The 15258-nt window shown below is 38.4% G+C and overlaps 1 protein-coding gene across 1 annotated transcript; it reads left to right on the top strand.

Annotated features, from left to right (window-relative positions):
• LOC139945398 (monocarboxylate transporter 12-like) lies at window positions 1-4442 on the top strand. The gene is made up of 4 exons (XM_071942746.1): window positions 1-190; window positions 1802-1945; window positions 2123-2959; window positions 3556-4442. Exons 1-4 carry the CDS (start codon window positions 1-3, stop codon window positions 3672-3674), a joined length of 1290 nt encoding a protein of 429 aa, XP_071798847.1. The 3' UTR covers window positions 3675-4442.
• Window positions 4443-15258: the final 10816 nt, after the last annotated feature.

Genomic DNA, 15258 nt, shown 5'->3' with positions numbered 1-15258 from the left:
ATGTCCGACGATGGCAATCCCCGTGGAAGCTGGTTCGCCGTCATATGTCTTCTCGTTTCAATGTTCATGTGGATTGGAATTATTAAAGGTCAAGGCATAATGCTGCCGACTCTTACGGAGCAATTTACAACCGAGGCGTGGCTGACGGGCTGGTTGATGGTGATAGTCAGTGGCTCCATCTACCTAACTGGTTAGAATTATTTGTATAACCTTTTATAAGAAAACCAATGTATGATTGATCTTGTCAGTTAATATTTCATCGGCTCATATGTTATGGTCAGTCTGGATCGGATGTTGGTCTTCTGTGTAATAATTTTGGTTTCAACCCATACAATAATGTATCAGTAGACATGTTTCGAAGACGATCAGTGTCACCAGGAGACAAAACAAAACTGTATGTGTCTCACCAGAAAAAGAAAAAGAAATTGTTTTGCTGCCAGGGAATGGATAAACAGAACCATAAATACCTCAGACAGTTTCGCTATTCCTATTGGTGGGGAGCGCGTCGCGTGGGTGTGTGTAAACCTTTGTTAATGACCAGTAAAAAGTGTGAAACATGGGCGTGACACACGAGCTTGCGCATGTGCTTAAAGACAGTTTCTTCATTCCTATTGGTCGAGAGCAACGGCTGAAACAGTTGTGTCACATCACGCGATACGCGCGACGCGCACAGCATTCCATTATAAGGAGTTGTTTACCCGAAGGCCTTACCGTTTCATAGCTGGAGGGGTGTTGTGTTAAAAGAAATCATTGAAAATTATAATTTGTGCATTTTTTAAAAGTCTTTTGACCAAAAAGTGTTGATCTTCTTTTACCGAAAAGGTTCTTATGAATGGGAATCAAAGTATGTTGAAACGGTTTTAAACTAGTGGTTTAAACCCGCCGAGGCCTGGTTCTTTACCTCGACTTCGCCTCGGTAAAATTATCAAGAACCAGGCCTCGTTGGGTTTTAACCACTAGTTGAAAACCTCCTCACCAAACATTGATTCCCTTATTTATCTCATATTTGTTAGAATGTTTCTTCTACTTCACTCTGCATAATGGTCTACAGAGAAGACAAATTTGGGTACAATAGTCTTTGAAGTTGTCGTAACTTTTATCAAAAAGGAACAAAACTTGAAATATTTAGTTGCTTAGTAACATATATTCCAAAACAGCCATCTGAGTACGCATAGATGTTAACACAAGCAGGATGGGTAAAGAAAAAAAAACTTGAAATGTTTTAATATAATTTGCCTGTGGGGATTGTAGTGTTGGTTGCTATGGAAAAAAGGTAAGATGACAACCATTGCTACGCTATTGACAATTCATATAGGCTCCAACCCTGAATGTTTAGAATGTTGTGTTGATCATGTCTGCCAAGTTTTATGCTTTTAGCACAATCTGAGCTATTTGTTTCACCGTATGGACTGTAAAAGGGGTAACCCTGTTTCAGCCTTAGGAGTAGGTAGCAACGGCCTCTGGAAAAAAAAACAATTGTAGCCCACACCTTGAAGTGGCTTTCAGGCCTTGGGTGTCTGGCGACTTGCATAACAAAAAATCGCCACGACTTCCCCAGCTGAGTGGTTTCCTTCTTATCTCCATTTTCATGTTCCATGCAGATACCTCTAACAGCCCGTTCCTCATTCCCTGACATTGGCAGTGCCGTAACATTTGCGAGTAGACGCCGTCTGGTGCTCTTTCGGGCTGCGTTGATAGTTGTTATAAAATGTGTGGAATCTCCGATAAATTAGGGAGAAAAGGGCCGGGAAAGTAACACAGAATAGAAACAGTTTTGTTTGTTTTTATTACATAACTGCAGGTGTCTTTGCAGCACCACTTGAATCTATATTTGGAACTAGAGCTGTGATCGTAGCGAGTGGTTTCATGGTTGGGGGATCTGTGATTGCTGCCTCCTTCGCAACAAGTATCGTTCAACTCGCCGTAATATTAGCTCTTGGATTCGGTAATATTAGCAATGAATACATTATTTACTCAAGTATGAATTCAACTATACCATCCTTGTATTGCAGCATAGTTGCGGCTAATGCTTTGAAGAAGAAAACAAATCATGTATCCCCTTTTTCGGGTAGGGTTTTATAGTGTTTTATTCTCAATATGTCATTCTTCTTTTATTTCACAGGACCTGGGATAAGTTTTGCTTACATATTGTCGAAATCGTTGATTGGTCGTTGTTTCATGACTAACTATGCTACGGCCAATGGTATTGGACAGATAGGGAGTCCATTGGGATTGATTCTTATGGCTCCTTTAGTCCAATTACTTCTTGATACCTACGGGTGGCGTGGAGCTATGCTTTTGCTTGGTGGATTTGGTTTACATCTTGCCGTATGCGGCGCTCTTCTCCGACATCCATTAGCAGAAAAGCAGAACCAAGAATCCTACCAACAAATTCCTTCTTGTGAAGATTCGAAATCAAAATTACGAAGAGACAACGAGTCAAGTTCTAGAATACAACTTTTGGAAGAAGTTCTAATGAAGATAAAACGTAGTTTTGGTATCTCCGTCTGTTTGCAGAAAACTTTCTGGATCCCAACTGTCATAGCCATATCCAACAGATTGTTACATACGTTATGGAGTGTATATTACGTCGATCACATACTCAGTAAAGGTTTCAGTGCTGAAGATGCTATTGTATTTTGCATAGCTGCAGGAGTGGCAAAGTTAACTGCGAAGTTATTGACTGGTCCCCTCGTTGACAGAGGTGTCTTAAAGTTACGAGCTCTCATGACAATACTACTCGCCTTGTGTTCCATAAGTTTATTGACCGATCCGTTGGTGAACTCATACTGGCTAGCGATAGTGAATGTGGCAATTTATGATTTTTCTAATGGTGGAATAACTTCATTGAATGACGTCTACATAAGGGAGTTGATTGGCCCAGAGTTACTCACGTGTGCATTCGGTTGGATGGAAATGGTGACTGGAATTGTTATCTCTTGCAGCGGGTTTTTCCCAGGTAATAAAGTCTTTTTAACAACATTTTTTTGTATTGATTAATTTTAAGGCACGCTTTGAAGGGACTGGACACATTTGGTTCAAAATATATACAAGTAACATAACAACTTATTTGGTAACGAGCAAATAACAGCTATTGATAGATTACAACATTGTGAAAAACAATTCTCTCTGAAGTATCGTAGTTTCTGAGAAACAAGTAAATTCTCACTAAAAGATTTGAATCTGAGAAAAACCATAGGCCAGAAACTTTCTCAGGCATATAAGATAATAATATAAAACAAAAACAGCCTTGTCACACGAAGTTATGTGCTTTCAGATGTTTGATTTTCGAGACCTCAAGTTTTAAATCTGAGGTCTCGCAATCAAATTCGTGGAAATTTACTTCTTTCTCGAAAACTACGTCACTTCAGAGGGAGCCGTTTCTCACAATGTTTTATAATAGCAACCTCTGACCATTACTCGTTACCAAGTTGTGCTAATAATTAATTAAAATAATTACCAATAGTGTCCATTGCCTTTAAGGACAGTTATAGAAACAACGAGGAGATAATAAGTGCTCATTATAACTTATTTTATTTTATCTTTCACATAAAGGTTTGATACACGACCGGACTGGAAGCTACGACTTGGCTTTTGTCATGATGGGGTGTGTTTGTCTCGCATCACTGGTTGTGCTTATTGCAGAGAGCCTTTTGTTAAATAAGAACAACTGATTCAACGAAACACTGCAAACAATATCCGTAAAATGTACGGCACTTTAGCTGACAGCTAGGGTGCCTGGTAAAGTGCCGTTAGTTTCATTGTGGAAGTTTTGTAGATTGTGCCTTGAAGGGGTAGTTTACAAACCGTGAAATTTACGTTAATTATGGTCATGATGCCAGTTTTCTGAATGACTCATACTTCACCCATTTTTGAAACAACGTACTGGATTCCATGTTGGTTCTACGTCAGGGGATCAACATTATTTACATTTTGCAAAACAAATCAATATTCATCGTTACTCCAACGTCAAGAACCAATAAGTCACTCTTTAAGACAAAATAAAACGTACGAATTGTTGTTTGAGGAGAATGTAATGCCGACTGTCAGACGTCTGTGTTACGATCCCTTTTATAAGCAACTACAAGGGGGCGCTAGACTGAACTGGGGCAGAACCACAGACATTCAATACCTACTGTGGGCAGCACCACATACAACTTATCTGTGCGCTCTTGATTGCGAAAAGAAAATTTGTTTTTGCTTTCTTTAAATTGTGCTAGCCTTGTGTTCCGTTGATAGGAAACAAATTAGAATCGGTATAAATAGACATGTTCGTGGTCACAATATTTGGGCGATATGAATACTTAATGCAGTGAGAATTAAACTCGATCCTGGTGTCCTATTATACGGTGTATTATCAGCGACAATTATTGTGCCATTACTCTTCGAATCGTGGAATATTGCTGCTGTTAGTTAGACCTATGTTGTTCTGTGGCAATTGCTCTTGGCTTAAAGGAACACGTTGCCTTGGATCGGACGAGTTGGTCTATAAAAAGCGTTTGAAACCGTTTGTTATGAAATGCATATGGTTAGAAAGAGGTTTTAAAAGTAGAATACAATGATCCACACAAATATGCCTCGAAATTGTGTGGTTTTCATTTTACCTCGTCGACAAACACGGTCGGCCATTTATGAGAGTCAAATTTGTGACTCCCACAAATGGCCGACTGTGTTAGTTCCCAAAGTAAAACGAAAACAACGCAATTTCGAAGCAAATTTGTGTAGATCATTGTATTCTACTTTTCCAACATCTTTCTAACCCTATGCAATTTATAAAAAAACGGTTACAAACGCTTTTCAAATACCAACTCGACCGATCCAAGGCAACGTGTTCCTATAACTTGATTTTTTAGGGGATAACAGTTGATGGTTTGGTTCGAGCTTATTTAGTGTTTCAAGACTTTCTTGTCACTGTCGAACAAGACACCGATTTGAATTATGTCAGCCTAGTATTGTGTACCAAAGATCCTTACCGTATATCGCTATTATACGATCCTTGGTGTTTTTACTGTTTTAAGTTATTACCAAAATGATGTAACGGTTAATCTATACACACGGACCATGTTGAATATCCGAGTTCAAATATCGCAATTTGGTATTTTAGTTCGCAGAATTTGTGTTTTCTCTATGTTCATAAAACCGAGCTGAGACTGGATGGACAAGTAGTCTGGTGCCATAATATTGAGTTGCTATGGACAGAATCTTTTTTCAGAGTGTTTTCTTACCTGTGATCATTGTTACGAAATGCTTCTAGAAAGAGATGGCAAAAAATGTTTAACATTTGAACAAAATCTATGAATGTGAATTTATGTTTCCGTTTTTTATAAAGAATACATAAGACTCAACTTGTTGGCTTACAACAAAACATATCTACCATGGACAGATCGGCCCTTATTCAGCTCTCCTTACATATACTTTGTTGTGAAAAAAAAAATGGAATGCTAACAATAAGGCTTTGCACTTGTTGCGTTTTTCCTTTACGCCCCAAAACGCTTTAAAGGGAAGGTACACTAAGCTGGTAATTGTGAAAGACCAGGTTTCTCACTTGTTGTATCTCTCAACATACGCATATTGGCTGGAAAGCTTCTATACCGGACTAAACTTTAATATCAGCTGGATATGGTTCACAGGATGTCCACAATCTCCCTTGTCAAGCATTGATTCGAAGTTGATGACTATGGACCAAACATAAATATACGACACCACTTTTTCAGTAATAATGTGACAGTTATTAGCATAAAGTTTGCACATGAGAATGAGGGTTCATACAATGGCGCACCCAGACATGGCATTTTATGGGGTGGGCGTGGAGTTTGCACAGGAGAAATGGGTTTCAATATAGACAGTGGCGCACCCAGACATGACATTTTATGGGGTGGGGCGGGTAGGGAAATGTTTCGGCGGAGGGGGGGGGGGGGGGGGCTGATGGCTCTCTCTGTTTCCGGGGACCAAAGTATAATATCGGGGGTTGGTGATATACATACAGTAGTGTTGAAATCCATGTCTCAACGGGGTACAGCGGATAATTTCTGAAGCACCGTTCCAGTATCATATTAAAAGGTATCCAACTGGTCTTAGAAGGGATTTATTATGTCGTCTTAGGAATTAGCAAGGCTTTCAAGTGGTGAAGATCAATAGGTAATGCTAAGTAACTGTAAATGGTAGTGTTCTGTACAGCACCATTCACAACAACGTCGTGTACAGGTTTTATAACTAGCTGTTCAAATTACATGGCGAATCTTGAATTATATTTCATTGAAAAGGTGCAAACTAGGTTGCTGATTGGCTCTGTCGGGAAGCCTTTACAAAACAATAACACACACAAAAACACCCTGATAAAAGATTTTCACGACCTTCGCGGAGGCTGGAAATAAAACTGAGAATAAGCTTGCGCAGAGCTAGCGGGTGACACGGCGCGCTGTTCTCACGGTGGGAAAATAATTCATGCAAAGGTCTTGAGAACCCTTAGAGCTCAGACCAAACATCAAAATAAATGTATACTAGACCAAGACCCACTCTCTTCAGAGAATGAAAGCCAGTCTTTGTCACTCGTTTTGAGTGAAAGTCGAACGAATTTAACTCTAAATCTCGTTGAGAGTATCCGTTTTACTCTAATAAAGAGTTGTCTGCTTTGATGGCTCTTTGCAACGAGAGGCTTTTCACACTAAGAGTTCAACTATATGAAATCTTTCTTTCAATCGAAACCGAAGTGGTTCTATTGTCTTCGAAATATTGCCACAAGTACACATTTAATGTTCATGAACTAAACATCGAACTAATTAGATTATAAGGACCAAACGGTCTTTAAAGTCATTGGACACTTTCGGTAAACAGTATTGTCCAATGCCCACACTCCGTGTATCACAACTTATATATAAAATAACAAACCAGTGAAAATTTAGGCTCATCGGTCATCGGAGTCGGGAGAAAATAACGGGAAAACCCACCTTTGTTTCCGCACGTTCCGCCGTGTCATGACATGTGTTTAAAATAAATCCGCAATTCTCGATCAAGAATTTATATTGTTTTAATGTTTCCTCAAAAAGTAAAGCTTTTCATGGAATAATATTTCAAGAGAAGTCTGTCACCATTACCTTCTGTAAACTCTGTAAGTTATTTGTAAATCGGTGAACTTTGTTTTTCTGTACTGAAAGTGTCCAATGGCTTTAAGGACAATGGTCGCAACGGTCCGTTTGCCTTTGGTAAGTGGTACTTGACAATGAAGTTGCTTTGAATATTAATTGGTTTTGCAAATTTAAATAACGTTAAACCCCTGACGTAGAAACAACAGGGAAACCAATACTGTACATTGTCTGAATGTTCGCATTTATTGCTGCTTCAACGTCCAGTGTCTACGCTGATGTCATGTTGAATAGTGGTTGAATTTGAAAATTGACTTAACGTAGCCATTGTGGAAATCACAATATTGTAAACAACGTGGAACAATGCCCTTGTAATTCATTCATTAATTCATTAATTCGTTCATTAAGTAATTATTATTAGTGTCCGTTTAATTACACCTCTTAATTATACGACTTATTTGTACTATTTGATTACAATATGCACGTACGATAATTTATCCGCGCCTCTACATATTTATACACGCTAGGATCAACAACCAGTCATGGTTCACATAATGTTAAACCGTTACTTATTAGATCGTGTACTTGCAAAACAAATGTTTGTTTAAACTTTTATTGTACATACATAGTGTGACAATGACCTCCTATTCGTATACTAATTATCGATAGAGTTTCTTATACCCCTCTCTTAGATCAGAGTGTCTACACTAGTGGATAGATTGTTCACTACTCCTTGTAACCTGTTGCTTTTATTTGGTACTTTAGCCGTGGTTTCACAGGTCATTAACCCCTCTTTTCTGGTATTATGTAATATGGGGGTACTAGTAGGGTGTAAGAGTGGAGTGTGGGAATGTGTGTTTTGCAAGGGGACAGAAGCCTTGTGACAGTCGACTGAGAAGCCGGTCAGCATTTTGTATTGCCACGTGATGTGGGTTTGATTTTGCCCAAGTTTTGTGCCGGTTTTGCTTCTGCGATCGTCTACGGATGAGAAACCGTAAGTTGATTTATTTCATTGTGTTATTATGTACATAAGGTTATGATTTAATATAGTTGCATGTAGACCAATGGATTTGGCATTTTGAATATAAGTTATGCTGCATTTATTTTCTGAGGATGAACATAGTGTTTTTCACAAGATTGTAGGTGTTTATAAAGCTAGGGCTAAGTAACTGGGTATGGTATATTCTTGTTCTCTTTTCTTAGACGGCTTTTAAGTGGGGATTGGTAATCGGGTTGACTGAGACAGAGGACACTCCTTGGAGCCACTACCGTTGAGGGCGCTAGATGCGAACGAGTAGTCGGGCTACCACCACCCTGTGAACTGTGGCTGTGTGCTATACATGTGTTGTGTGATAATTTGAGGACAGACAGCGAACCTCGCAAGTATCTTTTGGATTAAGATGAACTGAATACCGAAATGAACTATAACTAAGATTCGGTGGTGATAGTATTTCAGTAATTTATAATTATTACTGTGCTTACATTATTTGTTGTGGGACCGAGGTTTTGGTTAAGCCTTGTATCCTTAATATACTGGGTATAACCAACAATTAACGGGTCTGCCGAGCCAATACTTTTATGATTGTGTTTTGGTTATAACAAGAACAAAGACAAGTGCATTTCCTTTCTATTGTGTGACCAATTGTTTTGTTAAAGCCTTGTGTTATTAATATACTTGGCCGTAAAAAATACTACGGGGTCCAACATCAGTAATGTAGCCTTGATTTATGGGGGTTGTGAGGGATGAAACATAATTGATCATGTATACGTTTATTCTTTATGCATTGTTCATTTATTAAATTTATTTAATTGTACTTACAATTCTACCGTGTGAGTTTTTCTGTCGTCACTTTGGGTAGGCAAACAGCCCGTAAAATTTATTGTTGCTGCGCGTTTAAGACGGCTTGTGACATATAGACGAATTAAACACAAAAAATGTAAATCTTCAAGGTGGTCATGGAGCTTTGACTATTTGGGGCGTCGTACACCATCGTTACAGCGGGTGCTATACCTCTTCGGAGTTTGCAGGGGTGACAGTTGCCGGCGTTCCCTTTATGCTTCTGTGAAATTAGCAATTTTAGGCTTTTGGTAAAACAGCCATGTAGGCGTGGCGTTTTTGGTCGTGAAGGGGTTCCACATTTTAGTTTTAAGAGTTCTAGTAAACCTCTCAACCACAATGGCTTTTGTTTTATTGTGAGTGGGGAAATGTGCAATAAACGTTTGTGACAAGAAACTTGTGACCCAACCCTTTTTCATCCTGGAACATTTTGGGCGGTAAAAGCTACATGCTCCACAGAAAGCAATTTTTTGATAAATCGCGTATCCACTGCTGAGATGGTGACAAAGTGATGTTGAGCTTAGTGTTCGCATTACTGCATTACCTATCAGTAGCTTCTACATACATAATCTTATCATTCGAGTTAAGCTAGGTCGCATGCATTTATACTTTTAACTGAAAATATTCTACTTGGAAACTAATTACTAAAGTCTGTCCCCCTAAATGTGTATTAAAATACTTTATTAGCAAATGTAATGCTACAAAGCCTTAATTAATCCAGATCTCAAAGAACCAGACTTAGTTTCATGCAAGTAGCTTCTATCATTTCAGTAAAACGAATGTGACTCTATAATTTGTATTAGAGAATACATTTTTCCAGAAAACTGATTTCATGTAGTACCTGAGTATACACTGGAACAAACAAACGAACAAACGAACAAAAATCAAACAAACAAAACCACATACTAACAACATATATGTGTCAGAAACCAGAGGTCGCTTAGGTTTGTTTATTTCAGTGAGCACATTACAAGTAAGATAACTAATACATTTATGAAACGAAAAAGCCGGATGGCAATGTGATCTGGTAATTTATGTGATGTGAGTTCAATTAAATATTATTATTATTATTTAAAAAAAATTGTGTGAGTGAAAACATGGTTATTAGGAACCACTGACAGAATCAGTCAGTCCCTCTTTGGTTGAGTAGTGCATCAATAACAGGGATCCAGAATAAAGTATAACAAGTGGTAGAAAATCTCTACGGGACAGCAAATCGGATTATTTCTGGAAATGTGGTTTAGCCATTGTTCTGTAAAGCAATATAAAGGGTATATATTTGGTTTGCGGTTACACCTTGTAATGTGTGTATCTACTTGCCAGGTAGAGTCTGTTCTTAGATGACTGTCTTGCTTTATTTTAATACTGCGGAGAAGATAGTTGAGCAAGCTAGTCGACTCCGCGGTAGTACATTTAATTACGATCCTATAAGCTGAATTAGTCCCAGCCTGTTTCTATACCATCCGCCCTGATATTAGTTAAAAAGCAGGACAGTTCTTTACATGGCAAGTACACATGGTGTTACCGCAAACCAAATATATATTGATATCCACCATGTAATGCCTAAAATCCTATGTAATATAAAAGGTGTTTGAATGATGAAATCTTAAAGGGGTTTCAAATGGACTCAGAGGAGAAATAGGATGCTGTCGTCATAGGAATCAGATTAGCACCATTGGTCACCCAATTCAAATCTAGTTGTCTTTCTCCTATATTGTTGATACTGATCACGCTTAACTTCTCCTAAGTGAGCGCTAGAATAAACATTTTATCGATTAAAGACACTGGACACTTTTGGTGATTGTCAAAGACCAGTCTTCTCACTTGGTATATCTCTATACATAAAATAACAAACCTGTGAGATAAAGTTGCGAGATGATAATAAAAGAAAAATACCTTGGTACACCATGGAGGTAGGATCTCCATGGGTACACGAAGTTGTGTGCTTTCAGATGCTTTATTTTTACTTATTTCTCGAAAACTACGTCATTTTTGAGGGAGCCGTTTCCCACAATGTTTTAAACTTTCATCCTCTCCCCATTACTCGTTACCAACTTAGGTTTTATGCTTACAATTTCCTTGAGTAATTACCAAATGTGTCCACTGCCTTTAAAAGCATAGTGAACATTTAGATTGTCGCGTAATGTTTCAACGAGGGCTTTTTGTGTTGCTGGTGTTCTCGGATATAGACCTGTTTCATTAAACTAGTAGTAAAAACATCATCGTTAATTTTAAATATTGAAACAAATAAATTTCTTAAGAATCAAAACAATGATAAAACTGGTGACTCATATGTGTGTGAAAACAATGTGGCCAAGGAATAATTTGTATAGAATAATCATTGAACGTAACTGGCTATGGCTAGATAGCTAGGGCTCTTTTCGAAAGTATTGCTTGGGTTTGGCCCAAAAGCGAGAAAAAATCGACAGAGTCCAAGCCGCAATTTCAAGAAAGATCTTCAATTGCATAAATTTAACCCGATAAGTCTAACAACCGTTCGTATACGTAACCGATACATGATTTTGATCGTACACGATAAATCTGAACACATGTTTTAGGTACGTACCATAAATCCAAATGTATCGTGTACTTACACGGTCATTACGAATATCGCGTACATACAAAATGAGTTTGATCAACATTGGTTTTTGTTTTTACCCTACAATTTCCATGGTTCTGCTACAAACAATCCGTTTTTGTTTACTACTGCAACAAATTTAATAAAGGATTCATAACATTTGAAAATCCCTTTCGGATCTAGGTAAATAGCACGTGAAAAGCAAGTTACACAGAGTTGCCTCTTTGATCAATTTCATCGATGACCCCCCCCCCCCCCCCCACCCACCCTTTGCACATATTTCTTAAAATTATCCATAAGCCTGGGGGCAATTACACAAACCTATGATGTCTTCGCCAGATGGCATGATGAGTTTGAATTTGTTAACTTGGCACCCAAAGGTTAAAAAGTGATAATTTGATAGGTGCTTATGTTCACCACAAAAAAACTTACAGATATGCCAATGAATAGGCCTATACTATAGTTTCAAAATTCATTGTGACTTTCCAAAAACACAAGCATCTTAAAGGAACACGTTGCCTTTGGATCGGTCGAGTTGGTTTTTGCAAAGCGTTTGTAACCGTTTGTTATAAAATGTATATGATTAGAAAGATATTTTAAAAGTAGAATATAGTGATCCACACAAGCATCACTCGAAACTGCATGGTTTTCCTCTTACCTCGTCGACTATAACACGGTCGGCCATTTATGATAAATGGCCGACCGTGTTAGTTCGAAAAGTAAAAGGAAAACCATGCAACTTCAAGGCAAGTATGTGTGGAGCATTGTATTCTACTTTTAAAACATCTTTCCAACCATACGCATAACAAACGGTTACAAAACGGTTACAAACGCTTTTTATAGACCAACTTGTCCTATCCAAGGCAGCGCGTTCCTTTAAAATTAAGATTAACTAAAGATCAATACTATAGATGTATAAAGTATTGCCGTGTTTGTTTTTAGTTGCAGCTGATGAGTTCAAATCGCATGCAGAGATTTGGTCCTCTTGTCATTGTGGGTCGTAGGCGGATGAATCTTGATCGGATCATTCTCTGTGATGTGGTTTGGACAAAGACCCACACGCCACTACCATCAGATTGCCTTGGGTATGAACTATAGATCTGGATTAATAATAATGATTAAAAAACGTCTCTAGTGAAAATAATTCCCATCATTGTTAAGTCATGCGTTGTTGTAAATATATACATTTTGTCAATAATTCTTCGGGGGGGTTTTCTATACAGGTTTAAAAATAAACATACCCACTTTTAGCCGCCATTTTCACCTACTACTAATCCTTTCAAAAATTTCAAACAACTTAATTTTTGTTATTACCTTTCTTGACCCGTCCTTTTCTGTCATGCCCAGCCATGTGTTTCCATCATTACTGTACGTCAGTTCAACATACGTTACGCGGTCGTCGGTTTGGTAACGCTCCTGGATGATCAGGGCGTAGAGGTCCACAGTGCGACCGAAATCCACTTGAATCCATGCTTGAGTTTGCACAACCCCACACCAGGAACCTGTTAAACCAATAGTTTTTTGTTAACTCTCTAAATGTGTAAAGCATCCTCGATACACTCGTATTATTCTAAACAGTAGCAAAAGCACAATCACAAAACATCAACAAAATAATCTTGCAACACCAAATAAAAAACACCTCATATTCTGTTTTATTGTTTTTCATTTTACATTTCGTTATCAAAAAAAAAAATCTAAAAGTAAGTGTTAACGTTACACTGAAGGATTTGTGGCCAGTTTGAAATAAAATGCCTTGCGGCCAACTTTGACAGAAATAATAAAATAAAAAATAAAAATCCCTCATACTCCTCTTTTTGCAAAAACCCGGACGATCATCCGGTTATTTTTACTTGGCCTTACACAAGATTTATGGGAAGGGGACAAAAGTACCTGATAAATAGGAATGAAACATATGAACAAGTTTAATTTAGTTTTGGAAATGTGACCGTTGTCTGCCTAGCCCATGCGGATAAAAAATTCTCGGTTGTAAGATTTTAATCATATAGATTTAAATACCTTGGTGGTTAACGCACAATGTTATGCCCTTATTTTCGTGCAACTATTCGGACGACATAAAAGATGTACTCGTTTGTTAATGTTATTAGGCAAATTTATAATTGATAACAATTGGCAAAAAAATACCAAGAGGATTGTTGATACTTGCGTTATTTAAGATTATATAAATGACATACAGATCCATGTCATTTGATTGGTGGAACTTACTTCACGTGACATTCATTGTTACTCCCATCCGCACCGGCGATCAAAAAGACCTATTCATCCATGGGGAATAGCATTTCCCATTCAACAGTTAGGATCATCCTTGTTCCCAATGTTTTTTAGCAGTACAGCAAAGGAGCACCTGTGCAAAGCAGCACCTGTGCAAAAGGTTGTGATCCGATTTGTGCATTGTTGCCGCTACGCGGCGCTATATGACTTTTGGTTGTCAGTAAGTTTGTGTGATTTTACACAACGTTATACTTTTAAAATACACTAGCAGGAATGCCGCGCTTCGCGCGGCACCCCGCTAGGATATAAAAATCCTTTACACAAATATTTTGAAATGTGGGTGAGGGTGTTATACGCCTCTCTCAATATTTATGCATGGCGTCATAATTCTAACCCGAAATGAAGCTATTTCGCACGTCCACCACTACTTGCAGTGGCTGTACCCACCTCGTTTTGGGTTAGACGACGTACCTTATGCATCTAGAAACTATAAGGCTCCCCCGTGATCCTTATAGGGGTCTAATATGTTGGGCCTCCCTAACGTTACACGTTTTTCAAATCAGCGTTGATAGGTGAAACTGACCGTTAGCCAGCAATAACTAAAGTTTCTTTTGTACTACACTACCAAAACTTTCTCTACACACTCAATACACATTCATAATGCTTGCATTTCCTTTTTAAAAAACATCGTCAAAAATGACATTTTTACGTCCCACGATACATAGCGTTGCTACAGCACTATAAGTAAAGCGAGTTTTTGGAACATGCTGTGTGCCACAAATCTAATTTATCTACTGTATTTTCGGGGGGGGGGGGGGGCGGGGGCGGTAAGAGCGTAGGCCTCTTTTTAGTTTATTCTCATCTGAATTGGTCTTGTAAACTTTCTGGTCAATAGGCTGCATGTATAACGGGAGCACTTAACGTGAACGTCAAAAAGTGTTTTGCAGGCAGAGATGCCAAGTCCAGAGGCTAGCTATGTGTGAGATTTTTCAAAGCTCAACCCCCATCCCCCCGGAAAAAAATTGCCAGTTTAAGAACGCCTTTTTTTAAATCGCCGCCCAACCTTTTTTTAATTTTTTTTATAAATAAAACAATGTGAAACTTAATTGTGGACAAAAAGTGTTTCAAAATGCACCAAAAACCTCCTCAGAATAATTAAAACTCACTTGAGGTACACAGGAGATGTTGATGGTTAATGTGGAGGTTCGATTGTGTCAGATTATATCCTTCCAAACTTGAAACAAAATAGACTAAAAATGATGTCCAAAATCAATCGCTCACTTCTTCTGCCTGTTGTGTCTTCGCTAGTGGAGCGCATTTCAACGAATTTGCTAAAAGAATCGGAACAAACTTGTGCGCAATAAGCGTTTTGCGCTCTGCCGAATTTTAGCTGAACCTACTGGATGAGCAAAAGCGTGCGCAATCTGCAAATTTGCGCTCTGTTTGTACAAAAAATGTCGTTAATTTTTTTTCCCGATCCCCCCCCCCCCAATAATGGTTGATGTGCGTGTGAGCGTGAGACAGAGCCCAAA

Source organism: Asterias amurensis, chromosome 12 (genome assembly GCF_032118995.1).
Source record: "Asterias amurensis chromosome 12, ASM3211899v1".
Classification (NCBI taxonomy): Eukaryota; Metazoa; Echinodermata; class Asteroidea; order Forcipulatida; family Asteriidae; genus Asterias; species Asterias amurensis.
Note: the sequence above shows the minus strand (reverse complement) of the source record. Positions and strands in the feature narration are given on the sequence as shown.

What these genes read in the sequence shown, in the direction of transcription:
- LOC139945398 (XM_071942746.1), top strand. Translation starts at nt 1, where the DNA reads ATGTCCGACGATGGCAATCCCCGTGGAAGCTGGTTCGCCGTCATATGT. An exon ending in TGGCTCCATCTACCTAACTG is followed by an intron (nt 191 to 1,801) that starts GTTAGAATTATT and finishes ACATAACTGCAG; the next exon opens with GTGTCTTTGCAGCACCACTT. An exon ending in AATATTAGCTCTTGGATTCG is followed by an intron (nt 1,946 to 2,122) that starts GTAATATTAGCA and finishes TTTATTTCACAG; the next exon opens with GACCTGGGATAAGTTTTGCT.